This window comes from Dendrobium catenatum, unplaced genomic scaffold (genome assembly GCF_001605985.2).
Source record: "Dendrobium catenatum unplaced genomic scaffold, ASM160598v2 fragScaff_scaffold_1539, whole genome shotgun sequence".
Lineage (NCBI taxonomy): Eukaryota > Viridiplantae > Streptophyta > Magnoliopsida > Asparagales > Orchidaceae > Dendrobium > Dendrobium catenatum.
Genome location: NW_021320001.1, coordinates 90,165 through 105,057, shown reverse-complemented (window position 1 = coordinate 105,057; position 14,893 = coordinate 90,165). Strand labels below are relative to the sequence as shown.

Here is a 14,893-nt window from a genome sequence, read left to right as displayed (position 1 = left end):
GCTACTTCTATAAGCGTTTTATTCATTAATCGCTCTATTTCTAATATCCCTAATCCCTTCATGCCCTAGCTACTTCCTGCACCCTCGAGGCCTTCCCACATGCGCCTGATCAGTCTTCCACGACCTCCACCTCCACGCCAAGCTAGCACAAAGGAATTTCTCCGACCAACCTCTCTTCTTCTGCCGCTATGATATTGATGTTGGCCCTCCTCCCATACCCTAGCTTGCTTGAATAGCAGCTTCGATCAAGATATTTTTCAGTGAAAATTGCCGCTAAAGCTAGTTTTAAGTGTTGCCGAAGCCTTTTTTTTTTCTGTCGTGTAAGGGTGGTTTTTTTTATACATCTTAACCGATGTTTACAAAGACAAAATTGAGAATCAAGGCGAGGCACATGCCTTAGGAGAATCGGATCATAAGCATCAAAACTCGGGAAGTAGAATTAAGGTGACATTTAATAATAACTAATACACTAAAGTAACATATCAATAGTATTTAGAAATTTAATGATATAATAATAATAAAGTTAATATTAATTTGTAGTATAATTTAAGACAACCTTTGAAAATTTTATAAAAATTCTTAATATTACTTAAAAAAAACTAGCTTTTATGTTCACTTGAATAATTCTTATTTTATGTTTATTATAAAATGTTGTCCTATTATTGTCGAAGTCATGAAAATCAACTCAGTAAGGCTACCATGATAAACCCAGCCCCCTCCCATTTTTTTTCGCCCTAGACGCCACTTTTGTTTGGCATGACGCCGGCCTTCGCCGGTGGCACCATGGAGCCCCTCTCCACACACCACTTCCCTCCGCTTTCTAACCCATCTTCATTTGCGTCCTCTGCTGCTCCCCACGCCTTAGAGACTCCTGAAGAGGTCGCCCCCTTCAACAAGGACTACATTGATGTTGCTTCTTCGGAATGGAGCCTCTACCTTGTCGGATGCTCCATCGGTAAGCGCTCGTATTATGATGCTCTTCTTGCTACCGCTAAGAAGATATGGAAACTCAAAGGTACATTTCAGCGCATAACTCTCACCGATGGTTTTTTCCTTTTCAAGTTTTCTTCTGTGGAAGATTATGACATTGTTTGGTCTAAAGGCGCTTGGTTCTTTCATAGTAAACCGTTTATCTTTCAAAAATGGTCAAAAAAATTTCATCATACTAAAGAAAATTTTACATCTATTCCAATTTGGATAAGGATTCATAACTTATCTTTGATCTTTTGGAACTCCGAAGGTATATCTAAAATAGCATCCAAAATCGGAATACCCAATTTGATTAAGATTTTTTGTACAACTTTACTCACTACGAACAATATACTCTATTTATACATCATTCTAATTTGACTCAAGCTTATATAAATATAGAATAAAGTCAATTATTATTTACTCAAGTCTTATAGATTCTAACAATCCTATAAAATCCACCCAATGCTTCTCTTTCTCTTTATTATATTATATTTTCAAGTTTAGTTTACTCTTATTAGTAAATTTTTTATAATATTAAAAAGGGTAAAATTACTTTTATTTTTTTTAATAAATAAAATTTTCATAGCTTGGTTCGATGAAAAACTTGGCAAACCTAATTAGACCTCATATATTAATTTTAGAAATCTGATTTAATTAATTTAATTAGAATGATAATATAAGTAGTTTAACTAGGATGATTTAATTAATCTAACTAAGAAAGCAGTGTATTAATTAGGAAATACATATATACTCAGTAATAATCCTCTTAATTAATCTTAATTCTACGGTCAAGTACTCATTAATTATAATATAAAAAATAGGGGGTCTGTACCGATTCTATTGAAACCGTGAAAGCGAAATCGGGTATTCCTTACTTAAGAAACCCATCTAACCTTTGTTCGAGCCTTCCTGCACAGGTAAGACTGCAAAGCTATAAAGCACTCATCGGTTCATCCTCTCCCCCCACGATATGCATGGCCACGAGAATGGACCCAAGCTTCCTCTCGGCCGTGATAGCCGGTAACATGGACAGCGTCCGTAGGCTGCTCGATGAAGATCGAATACGACTCTACGGCATGACCATTAAAGGAAACAGCATCCTCCATATCGCCGCAAACCTCGGCAACGACTGGCTCATCACCGAGGCTTGCAATAACTCCGAATTGGACCTCCTAATGCACCAGAACTTAAAAGGCGAAACGATCATCCACCTCGCCGCCCGTGCAGGGCACGACCACATCCTATCATTGCTGATCGATCATCAAGCAGGAAGGCAAATGACAGGAGCGCTGAACCGGCGCGGGGATAGCGCTCTGCACGAAGCTGCACGTTGCGGCCATGTCAACGCTGTCCGGTGGCTTTTAGCTGTTGGAGAGAATATGGCCTCGATTATTAACGAATATGGAGAATCGCCGCTTTATCTAGCGGTGGTGAGGGGCTCTGTGGAGATTGTGGAAATGTTGCTTGAATGCGCGATGGTGGAATATGGAGGACCTCGAGGGCAAACTGCTCTGCATGCTGCCGTCTGCGGAAGCTATGGTAACCGCCATGAATTTCCCATTTCTAAAAAAGATCAAAAGATTTTTTAATTAAATATTTTTTAACAATATTTGTAGGATCAAAACCAAGTCACTATTTTAACAATCGTTTTAACCGAGATGGAGAGTTGCTGCTTCGTCTAGTAGCAGAAGCAGTGACAAGTGACGCACCAATGGACCCACTGAATGTCGGGGAAATGTTTCGAGGCGCGATGGGTTATTTTTATAGTAGACCTCGACGGCAAATTGCTCTGCATGCTGCCATCCGCCGAAGCTATGGTAACCGCCACGAAATCCTCTGTTTTTTTTTTTTAAATATTTAGACAGACTCTTCAAATTCAAGATCTTTTAATTGATAGTCTAAATTCTCAATCAACAGTCCAATTTATTTAAAAAGAAATATAATTAATCACATTTATTTTTTTACTCATTCCCTTATAACAATTTTTTTATATGAAAATAATTACTATCACAAACATGAATGAAAAAAAAATTAAAAAAATATTTTAAAAATCTAATATGTGCCTGCACTAGAACTTTTTTTAACTCTGACAGTTGATGACTAAGGCTTCATTTGGGACGGCTTTCTTACTGCTTCTTAAAGCAGCTTTTTTAGTTAAAAATTAAATTTTTAACTAAAAAAACTGCTTTAAGAACCAGTAAGAAAGTCATCCCAAACGAAGCCTAAGCCAAATAGTACTAACATAAATGACTTGAAATGCGTAATAAATAAAAAAACATTTAGATGGTAACTATGAAATAATTCTGAAGTAATGCGAAATGTCAGGACTTAAAAAAATCAAAATTTTTATCATTTATTTTGTACTACTAATATAAGTTTATATAAGAAGCTCTCCACATTTCTAGGTCTTCAGATATTGCGGAGATGTCCAAGAAAATACTAAAAGCAAAAGATTTAACTTTTTTGTATGCCGTAGGTAGCTAACATCTTGTAAGGTCGGTCTTCAGATATTGCAAGGATGCTATTGAAAGAGAACCGGCACTAAACCAACAGGTGGATGCCTCCCAGAAGCAGCCCCATTCACTATGCGGCCCTTAGAGATGTGACATGGTGCTCTTCTACTACAAGCAAACGCTACAGTAGCTCATTCTCTTGGACGATAACGGCCTCGGCTATCCATATAGCAGCAAGCAAGGACTATACAGAAGTTATTAGGGAGATACTTTGCCATTATTGCCCCTGATGCACTGAGCTCATGATGGTGATGGCAACACTTTCATTGCATGTTGCGCAAAGAAGGGAGCGACAGCGGTGGTGGAACTTGTTCTTAGTAACCCTCTGTTCATACATAGTATAAATGAGACAAATCATGAGGGAAACACACCATTGCATTTGGCTGCAATGAACCACAACATTGAAATCGTCCATCTTTTGCTGTCAAATAGTAGAGTCAATAAAAATGTTATAAACTGTGAGGATCTCACTCCACTTGATGTAGTTTTATCAACTGATGCCTCCAAATTTGGCTTCAGGAGGGTACGTATGACTTCATATCAACAAATGAATTTAAGTAATTATTTTAAGCAAATGAAGCTGAAGCCTTTAGCAACAACTCAAACTCCTTATAATGAAACTGTTTTAAATGTCCATTTGTAGAAGAAGATGATCAAAGCATTGAGATCTGCAGGCACCAAGTTTGACCTTCGTCGAATGGACATCATGATGTCTAAGGATCAAGGTTGTTCAGAAGAAGAGCTTGACAGACATAGAGCAATCATAAATAACTTGGGATTAGTGGCAGTACTCATTGCAACAGTTACATTTGCAGCTGCTTTCACCTTGCCTGGAGGTTACAACAGCGATGACAGTAACCACAAACAAGGCATGGCAATTCTAGCTAAGAAACCAGCTTTCAAGGTTTTCCTCTCCGATACCATTGCAATGATAAGCTCTATGTTTGTCATCTTCTTGCTAATTTACAGTAGCTCTCCAGATTACAATAGCTCTCAAGAGCGTGACCTAAGAATGGGTGTCATCATTATTGCCATGAGGTTCTTGCATGTTGCACTAGGAGGGATGCTGGTGGCGTTCTCCACGGGTATTTATGTTGTTGTGGTTTCACAATGCAGCTGGTTGGCTTTATCTTATCTGTGGAATGACTATTTGTTTACCCATCATTGTTTGGATCTTAGGTTGTTTAATATGGGATGATTGGTTAAAACAGAAAAAGCGCCTAGGTGATGTGAACATATATACTTGAGCTCGTTGATTAATAGCTTTTTGGAGCTCGATTTGAGCTTTTACATTTGTGTTTAAGCTTGTTTCATTTAAAATGACATATGTTTATGTTCAGTTCATGTTCCGGTTGTTTAGTGCTTATCGAGCTTTAAATGAACAGCTTGTTTAAATTAACAAACAAGCCTTATAAAGCTATTAACCAATGTGCCTTATCGAGATGAAGATTAGCTTAACAAACGAATGTTATCGAGATTAGTAAGGCATATTTATATCGAACCCATTAATGAACATATTTATCAAACTTTTTTGAGCCCATAAAAAAGCAAGCTTATCGGGCTTTTTCCAACCTATAAATGAATAGATTTTCAAGCTCATAAATGATACTTTTAATAAAAGAAATTTTTAATGAACCCTTAAATCAAATAGTTTATCAAACAGTAACAAATATATTTTGATCATGAATAAACTCTATCTATAATGAAGATTAATCAATATTTATATATAATATTAAATGAGTTTCTCACAAGTTTTGTATCGAATAAGAATTGAGTTTGTCAACGAGCATTTTAATGAGCTCTTATAGAGCGTGTTCATGAGTTTCAAATGAAATTGTTCGTAAACATAAACGAGTTAAATGCATAATTGCTCAAGTTTATTTATTTAATCACCAAATATTAAAAAAAAACTTTAAATTTTTTAAATTATTTAATCAAATATTAACGAATGAGCAATGATCAAGCCGAGCCACAAAAAACTTGTCGAACACTTAATTCGTCTATTTTAAGGTAGGGCAAAATGTTAACATGTACGTGATCGATGATATGGCCGATTTTGTCACATCCTAGTAGAGGCCACAAAGCCCATAAAGGTCATGGGTATCACTACAGTGAGAGTAAGCTCAATAATGCCCTTTATAAAACTCAATAGCTTCATGGTTTATTTTATGTGACAAATATCAAATATAGTTAAGGTTATAAATAAAATTAAAATAATAATATTTTTTAAAGCAAAATTAATCTTGGTGTAGTTCTTTGTGCAGCTGCAGGGCAGACGACGGCTACACCATAATTGGTATCAGAGCCTATCTGGGATATGGCCGAGGGAAGCTCGCGACGACCCGCCGAGGATGATCGGAGTATTGAAGCGTTGTGGGCAGCTCAGGCGAGCTTCACACGCAGCTTGGAAGAAATCAGAGCAGAGTTATTTCGCCTCTCTATGGAGATGAGGACTGAACTAGCTGCTCTTAAAACCACAGGGGATCCTACAGTGCCTGGGCGTGTTCCGCTCCGGGCGACTATGACGGGAGGCAATTTCGAAAGACCACGACGAAGGATGATCGACATTGGGGCTGACATCTCAGAATCGGACGGAGAACCCCAGCCGCGAATTGCTCGGGACTGGACGGATTCAGAAGACGAACAGCGGACTTATTATTATGAGGCTCCTCGACGACGAGGAGGACATCCTCGCCGAGACCACGGTGAGTTTAAGGTAAAAATTGATATTCCCTTCTTTGATGGTCATCTCCATATCGAAGATTATTTAGATTGGGAGCGAGCCGTAGAGACATTCTTTGAGTATATGGAAATCCACCCGGAGAAGCAAGTGAAGTATGTGGCGTGTCGGCTGAAGGCGGGCGCGAGTGCGTGGTGGCTGCAGCTCAATCAGTCCCGGAGACGAGAAGGAAGAGGACCCATTCGCAGCTGGTTACGGATGAAATAGTTGTTGCGTGGGCATTACTTACCCACCGATTATGAGCAAATGCTCTATCTCAAGTATCAGCATTGTAATCAGGGGACACGTACCGTCAACGAGTACACAGAGGAGTTTTATCGTCTCAGCGCCCGCAACAATCTTCAGGAAACTGAAAACCAGCTGGTAGCCAGGTATATCGGTGGGCTTAAAGAGCAAATACAAGATAAGCTGGAGCTCAATGCTGTGTGGTCCTTATCACAGGCTGTGAATTTCGCATTGAAAGTAGAATCACAAATGCAGAGACAGTCCAGGAGTCATTCCAGTCGCCGGCATTTCTCTCATGAGCCTGCTGTTGAAGTGGCCAAAACAGCGGGTCCTGCTACTAAATCACAATCCAATTCCAATGCTGCAATTCCCGAGCTCAAATCCCCTGTCAAACCAAAAGTTCCTATACGGGAGAATCCTTATAGTCGGCCCACAACTTTAAAGTGTTTTCGCTGTTTCCAACCGGGACACAAATCGAACGAGTGTCCCAATCGTCCCCAGCTGCAGTTACTTGAAGGAGACGGCTTAGAAGAAGGAAGGGAAGATGACGAGTATGAGGACCAAGCTGAAGATGTTCCGGGAGACGAGGGAGAACCATTGGTTTGTATTCTGGAAAAGCTTTTATTAGCGCCAAGGCATACGTTGCCGTCACAAAGAAATGCTATATTCAGGACCAGGTGCACCATAAATGGAAAAATCTGTGATTTACTCATAGATAGTGGCTGCACAGAAAATGTGATTTCCCGGTCAGTGGTGCAAGCACTACAATTGAAGACTACTAAGAAGAATCAGCCATATAAAATTGGATGGGTGAAACGAGGATTGGAGCTAACTGTATCAGAATGTTGCAAATTAACGTTTTCGATTGGAAAACATTATGCTTGCGAAATCACGTGTGATGTCCTGGAAATGGATGTGTGCCACCTTATTCTTGGGCGTCCTTGGCAATTTGACGCCAATGCCACACATGAGGGCCGGTCAAATGTATACTCCCTGGATTGGAAGGGTAAGCGGTTGCGATTATTACCCCACTATGTTGATTTTGTTGGTAAAGACGATAAGGGTAAGGCCGCGGCATATCTAGTGTCCGATCATATATTGTTACAATCTCGTCCAGAAGATGTTCCAGTTTTGGCGCTAGTGGCTGCCGATAATCACAAGCAACAGGACCTTCACGCCGTCCCGGAAGCAGTGAAGCAACTACTCACTGAGTTTGCTGATATTGGCCCTACCGAGCTGCCTGCTCATCTACCGCCACTGCGCACTATCCAGCACCAAATTGACTTGATTCCAGGAGCTTCCTTGCCCAACTTACCGCACTATCGAATGAGTCCTAAGGAGCACGCTATTCTGCAAGATATTGTGGATGATCTGTTGAAACGGCAACTCATTCAGCACAGCCTCAGCCCGTGCGCAGTACCAGCGTTGATAGTCCCCAAGAAAGATGGGCAATGGCGGATGTGTATAGACAGTCGCGCCATAAATAAGATTACAACGAAATACCGGTTTCCTGTTCCAAGGATTCCCGATCTGCTGGATAAACTAGAAGGCGCCGCTGTATTCTCCAAGTTAGACCTCCGAAGTGGTTATCACCAGGTCCGTATTCGCCCCGGAGATGAATGGAAGACCGCCTTTAAAACCCGGGAAGGACTCTTTGAGTGGCGAGTTATGCCATTCGGGCTATGTAACGCCCCATCCACGTTTATGAGGCTGATGTCGGAGGTGTTGAAACCATTTGCGGGCAAATTCTGCGTATCCTATTTTGATGATATACTGGTCTATAGTTCTTCATTAGAAGAACACATTCAGCATCTTACACTTGTATTTCAGGCCCTGCGTGATCATAGGCTATACCTGAATCTCTCAAAATGTGAATTTGCAACCCATTCGGTTTATTTCTTGGGGTTTATTGTGTCCCACGAAGGTATTCAGGCGGATCCGAAGAAAGTGGCCGCTGTTCGAGATTGGCCCACACCCCGCACAGTAACTGAAATTCGAAGTTTTCATGGCTTAGCGAACTTCTACCGTCGATTCATTAGAGGGTTCAGCGTTATTATGGCTCCCATCACGGATGTGCTGAAAGGTTCAACTTTTTTCTGGTCAGAGTCTCAACAAGCTAGCTTCGATAACATTAAGGCAGCTCTCAGCCATGCGCCGGTTTTGGCTCTGCCCAGCTTTGAAAAACCATTCCAGGTGGATACCGACGCGTCCGGAGTGGGCATAGGCGCTGTATTGTACCAGGAAGATCGACCCATCGAATATTTCAGTGAGAAACTCAGTCCGCCGCGCCAAAAATGGACTGTGTATGAACAAGAATTATATGCCGTTGTGAGGGCATTGAAGCATTGGGAGCACTACCTTCTCCACCAAGATTTCGTGCTATGCAGCGATCATCAATCGTTGCAATACTTAAACAGCCAGAAGACTGTCAATAAAATGCACGCGAGGTGGGTAATTTTTCTTCAGCGATTTAGCTTTGTAGTCCGTTACAAAATGGGCAAGATGAATCGTGTGGCAGACGCCTTAAGCCGTCGAGCAGCTTTACTTACGCAGCTTCAAACGGAAATCACTGGGCTACAAGAGATGCAAACCATGTACAGTGACGATCCGGACTTTGCTTCCGCCTGGGAAGAATGTTGTTTCGGCAAGCCTTCCACTGACTACACTTTGCGGCATGGTTTTTTATTTAAAGGGAACTGTCTGTGTATTCCGGCTTCATCTTGGCGCCAACAACTTATCAAAGAAATTCATTGTGGAGGTTTGGCGGCACACGTTGGAAGAGACAAGACGTTACAACAGCTCCAAGGCCGTTTCTTTTGGCCGCACATGAGACGGGATGTCACGAGATTTGTTGAGAGATGTGCCGTCTGTCAACAGTATAAGGGAACTTCTCAGAATGCTGGGCTTTATTCTCCGCTGCCTGTCCCGGATTCAATATGGGAAGATTTGAGCCTAGACTTCGTTTTAGGCTTGCCGAGAACAAAGCGTGGCTCCGATTCCATTCTTGTTGTTGTCGACAGGTTTTCAAAGATGGCGCACTTCATTCCGTGCAAGAAAACCTTCGACGCATTAGGCATTGCGAAGTTATTTTTCAAAGAAATCGTCCGTCTACACGGGATTCCCCGCAGCCTTACATCCGATCGCGATGTTAAGTTCGTCAGCCACTTCTGGCGAGAGTTATGGAAGATGCTCCACACTGATTTGAAACTCAGTTCCGCTTACCATCCTCAAACGGATGGACAAACCGAAGTCGTCAATCGGACTCTGGGTAACATGCTGCGGTGCTTAGTGCAGAATCATCCCAAGGCGTGGGAAGAGGTCCTCGGTCAAGCGGAGTTCGCCTTCAATTCAATGCCAAATCGGTCAACAGGTCAGTGCCCCTTTAGTATTGTCTATACAAAAATGCCAAACCATATTGTGGACCTTGCAGTTCTACCCAAATGCAAAAGCTCGGCGGCCATTAAAAGCGCAGAACAATTCTCCAACATGCTCAAAGAGGTCCATAACAAGCTGACGGAAAGCAACATAATTAACTATAGGGGCTTGCGCCTATAGGAAACCAGAACTCAGATCATAAAGTCCTCACAAAATGAGGGCGAAATCTCTGGGTAATGTCTTATCTACAAACCCATCTGCCTTCCAAAATTTACCTCGGAACTTAGTTCGTTAAAACTCCCTCGCCGAATAAGAAACAGCGAGCGGAGGCCGGGGCCGAATTTTCGGAGCCCACAGTTCCGACTCCAATAACATGTTGCCACGTGCTCTTACGCTTTACCGCACGGCCCGACGACCCGACCCGGACTGGAACCGGGGATTGTTATGTTCGCGTATTGCTATGTATTGCTCGATATTGCTAGGTATTGCTCGGTATTGCTAGGTTTTGCTTGTCAATAATGAAAAATACTGTTCTGTGAAGACCAATACCGAGCAATACTTAACAAAATCGGGGTTTAGCTCGATATTGCTAGGTATTGATCTTCACAGAGCAGTATTTCTCATTATTGCCGAACAATATCGAGCAATACCTAGCAATACCCCGGTCTGCATAAATCAACCAATACATATCAATCCCAGGTCTGGTCCTGGTCCGATCATCGGGCCGCGCAGTAAAAAGTAAGAGCACGTGACACCATTTTACTAGAGTCCAAATGTAGAGCTATGTCAGGACATCGGACCTAATAAAAATTCCACTAGTTGACTAGAGAATCTCACTAGAAGAACACTTACAAATGTTTGGAACAAGTCGTAAATTGTACTGAAAAACTGCTTTAAAAAATAGGAAGAAAGCTATTCCAAACGAAGCCTAAATCTCAATCTAGAATTTGCATGATGTTGCTGATTAATAGACATTTAGCTATATGCAATAATTATGTAACCATATCATGCAAAAATAATTTTGTAATACTAATCTTGATCTTCATCTTCATCTGTAAATAGGGTAGCAATATAAATAACGGGCCATTGATCGAGTATAAGTATATCAAATATCAAACCATTAGTCAAAATTCTATTACATCAAAATCTCTCACATAATCTCTCCAAGGAACTTAGAATCTCTCACTTTGAGTTATGTTTTTAAAGCTTCATGCAACTCACCGGCCTTCTCATGATCCATAGAATCTCAAGATAACATCAATGAACTATAATCAATAAAGCATTAGCGACACTCTGTATTCTTCAAGTGCTGAGCTCACTAGCTCGGAAATCAAATATTAAAAAAATCGATGGAACAAAAATTTATACCACAACGTGCAGAAGGAATCATCTTGACTGAGGAATTGATGATTCAAGCAGGGCCAGCCGGCTTTTTGTGAGAGTTATCTTCTCCATAGCTTCGCTTACTTTTTCTCTAACTCCACGAACAATCTCCTCAGGCGCCTTATGTATAAACTGCACCATAATAAATTAGTATCATAAGGATCGACACTAGGAATATAGCCAGGCAAGTTCAAGTTTTCAAATTCAATCTACATTGCTAATAACCTGAGTAAAGTTTGGCATGGCTAATCGTTTTTAGGTAAATTATTATGTTAAAATAAACTAAAAAAAGATTGATGCTTTTTATGATATTTGCTACAACAGATCTAAATAAATATTGAGCAGAATCTATGATATACTCCAAATAATTTATTAGGATCTAACAAATGAAATTTTACATCAAAATCCACAAATTATTATGTCACCGACTCACCTTATTGATTCGAGTTATACCTTATATGGATGCCTTGGATGTGGCATGAAAGGACCTTTCATCTTTGGGATTGGTACCTCAATTTGCATGGAATGGGGGAGGTTGACAACTCTATACAATATAATATCTTTCCTATGATTTGGGATCTTTTGATCTCTCTTGGTTTCATCTTCTTCCTGGATCCTTCATTTGTTTTTGTGCCTCAGCAATTAGGGCTTCTTGGAAGATTGAAGGCTTAGATGCACTAGGGTTTCCAAGTGCATGTGAGAAAAATTTCTTTGTGAGGGTTTTTTTTTTATGCTTCTTTATTTAATGTGGGTGTAATTGAGATTTGTAAAGAGTAAACATGCATATACATCTATATTATATGCCTTATTTAATGGTGGGTTGTCACAATTATGTTCGTCTATGTCTACTTTAATATCTAGTTTTAGGAGCCAATTCAATTGAAACTAAACAATTTTTGCATACAACTTATATAATCTTTTGTAGTATAATAAAACATCATAAAAAATATTTTTATATAATCTAATAGAATGCACTACAATAAATTTTGTATGAATTTATCCTCTAAAAATTTTAAAAACATTTTCTACAAATCCCTCTTTCAATAAAAGAATCCTAGATCCACTAGCTACATTACCAAAGAGCGATACATTCCACTTTTACTCTGTCGACTAATTCTAACTCCTAGACCTATTGGTATGTCATTCCAAACATTAGATGAAGAAAAGAACATAAATATAGAGGGAGATAATTATTAAGAAAAAATAAAAAATGCTACTTCAAGAAATTATTAAGAATTTCAAGAAAGATATCTTTTAAAAAATAAGGTTGAACATAATCATGAAGTATAGCATACAATATTTCAACAAAATAAGGTTGAGCACTCATCACTATCATAAGCCTTTTCCCAACTATTTGGGTTTGGCTTTATGATTCCTCTTTTTTCCCTCCGTTTCAATTTTATTAGTTTCAATGAAAATGCACAAACTTAAGGCTTAAGGTTCACAATAGACATTGATTTATAAATTGAGAGTTGAGAGAGATATTATAGAAGTTTGTTAAGAAAATATTAAAAATTGAAGATTATAAAAAAGAGAATAGCGATATTTAGATATAAAACATAAATCTACTATTGGAGAGTAATAGAATATAGGATACAAGAAGTCATGTAAATATTGGAGAATCCATTAATTTCACTCCATGAAGTAAGGAGATGATTTATTATGCTAAGAAAATGAATGAAAAGCTATAAAGAGAAAAATAAGCAAATATGCTAATGAAGCTTATCTAACGAAATGGTTATGACTCTTATAAAATATAAAAGTATAAGGATGAAAGTTTTAGGGGAAGAAAGTTACGCTTGGAGAACTAAGGCGAGCAAGGAGATCATCATATTCTGCTTGCATTTTGGAAAGGCGCTTAATAAGGCGCTGAGTTTCAACAGACACGTCCACCATATCTGCAAGAGGAAGATAAGTTTCCAAACCATCCCCAACCACTAGGTGCACTGAATGCTTTGCACAATCTGAAAGTAGTGTCAAGAATGGACATAAACATCAACACTATATGTCAAAAAATAGTCTCAATAGAGAAATACCAAAGAAGAACACATAAAATTAAGCACCTGGAGGAGATTCCATGAAATGAACATTTTGTATATCCAATCTCGATAGAAGAGCCACAACTTGTTTCTCGCTCTGTATTCAATAAAGATATGAATAGATTCAAGAAACATATAAGAAAAGAACACAAACTATTAAAAATATTCACAAACAAGTGTGAATCTGAGTCATTTCATAGCTGTAAGCATGCTCATATAATCAAATACCATCATTAGATGAGAAAAGTTTATTATGCACATGCAAACGATTGTGGCATCAAAACTAATCGCCTAGTAGATAAGTAAAACTCCCAAAACAGATGGCCAGCATCATTGGTGGAGCCAAGATTTTTTATCTGTGGGGGCACAAATTTATGATTTTAAAAATACCCTCAAGCTTTTCATTCGAGCTTGAAATTGACATTGTAGTTTTTTTTATTATAGTTCTTATAAGAAGATAAATTTATAATAATGAAAAAACTTATTGTCATGCTCATTTAAATTAATTTCAATACAAATTTATCTAGACTGGAGAATAGAGAGGTAGAAGAGAGGGAAATAGTGGTGAGAGCCAGGAACAAGCGGAGGCACCGGTGGGGAGAAAAAAAAGACTGGTGCGGTCTTGGATGGAAAAAATGTGAAAAATACCTAAAGAAAGAAAAAAAATGGACAGTAAAAAGTTGAAAATTCGAATCCCACCTTGAATGAGAGGGTTGTAAGTATGCAAAAGCTTACAGTCATCAAATGATTTGTCTAAAATATTGGACAGTAAGCAGAATACTGTTGACCTTCGTATAATGTCTAAAGGAAACAAAAATGAAATCATACCTGTCTCTGCAAAATCCCGTAATCCCTCCCAAAATTCGGCAAGAAATCCCGCCGAGGCTCTCCGGAAATCCTGTGCATTCGACGCCGCTCAGTCACTTCTCCGCTATTCCCGCACTCGCCTCGATCAAACAACCACAAATGTCGTTAAATACCAAGCCAGCCGAGGCCTTTGGGACGGTTCTTCCATTCGAAAATCTGCTCTCTCCCACGACACTCTCGTTTCTCTCCATATACGAAGCCCGTCGCTGCTTCCGATCCTCCCTCTCCATGCTCGACCGACACTCCCTCTCCCGACCGACCTCTCCTCCGACTCCACACGAACGACTCCCTGCCCTATCCCATCGCTGCTTCCGATCAGTTCGACTCACAGAGAGAGAGGGAGAGGGAGAGAGAGAGAGAGAGAGAGAGAGAGAGAGAGAGAGAGAGAGAGAGAGAGAGAGAGAGAGAGAAGGACTTGCCTACCTTGCCGAAGCCAAAGCCGCCCTGAGCTCCGCCTCTTGCTGGATCTCCCTTCCCCCCTGGCCCTCCGACTTCGCTCCATCTGCGACTTTCCCTTCCTGTTTTGATCGGAAGTGACAAAGGGAGCTCGCTGGCTGTGAATGTAACTTTCTCCCTTTAGCTCACTTCTTCGGCCGAATCCCATTGCCGAGCAGCCCTTTGGGCTCTTTTTTTATTTTTTTTTTATTTTTATGTTATTATTATTATTATTATTATTTATTGTTAATTAGTTTTAATTTATTATAATTAGTTTATAGTAATTATAATTAATTGTAATTATTTGTTAATATTGACAAATAATTATCTTAATTAGTTATAAT

The 14,893-nt window shown here is 39.6% G+C and overlaps 2 protein-coding genes across 2 annotated transcripts in view; one reads left to right on the top strand and one right to left on the bottom strand.

The window, feature by feature from the left end:
- The first annotated feature begins 1,958 nt into the window (after positions 1-1,958).
- Positions 1,959-3,562, top strand: LOC114581118 (ankyrin repeat-containing protein At5g02620-like). Its single transcript, XM_028700501.1, has 3 exons — positions 1,959-2,511; positions 2,589-2,789; positions 3,480-3,562. Exons 1-3 carry the CDS (start codon positions 1,959-1,961, stop codon positions 3,515-3,517), a joined length of 792 nt encoding a protein of 263 aa, XP_028556334.1. The 3' UTR covers positions 3,518-3,562.
- A 7,331-nt stretch (positions 3,563-10,893) lies between these two features.
- LOC110112979 (valine--tRNA ligase, chloroplastic/mitochondrial 2) overlaps positions 10,894-14,893 on the bottom strand; it is a 61,876-nt gene continuing 57,876 nt past the window's right edge. The window contains exons 18-20 of the mRNA XM_028700500.1: positions 13,272-13,344; positions 13,006-13,172; positions 10,894-11,340 (exon numbers count right to left, since the gene is read on the bottom strand). Of these exons, the coding sequence (XP_028556333.1) occupies positions 11,212-11,340; positions 13,006-13,172; positions 13,272-13,344 (369 nt within the window). The 3' untranslated portion in view covers positions 10,894-11,211. The remainder of the gene's footprint in view (positions 11,341-13,005; positions 13,173-13,271; positions 13,345-14,893) is intronic.

What these genes read in the sequence shown, in the direction of transcription:
- LOC114581118 (XM_028700501.1), top strand. Translation starts at nt 1,959, where the DNA reads ATGGACCCAAGCTTCCTCTCGGCCGTGATAGCCGGTAACATGGACAGC. An exon ending in TGCCGTCTGCGGAAGCTATG is followed by an intron (nt 2,512 to 2,588) that starts GTAACCGCCATG and finishes CAATATTTGTAG; the next exon opens with GATCAAAACCAAGTCACTAT. An exon ending in TGCCATCCGCCGAAGCTATG is followed by an intron (nt 2,790 to 3,479) that starts GTAACCGCCACG and finishes GTCGGTCTTCAG; the next exon opens with ATATTGCAAGGATGCTATTG.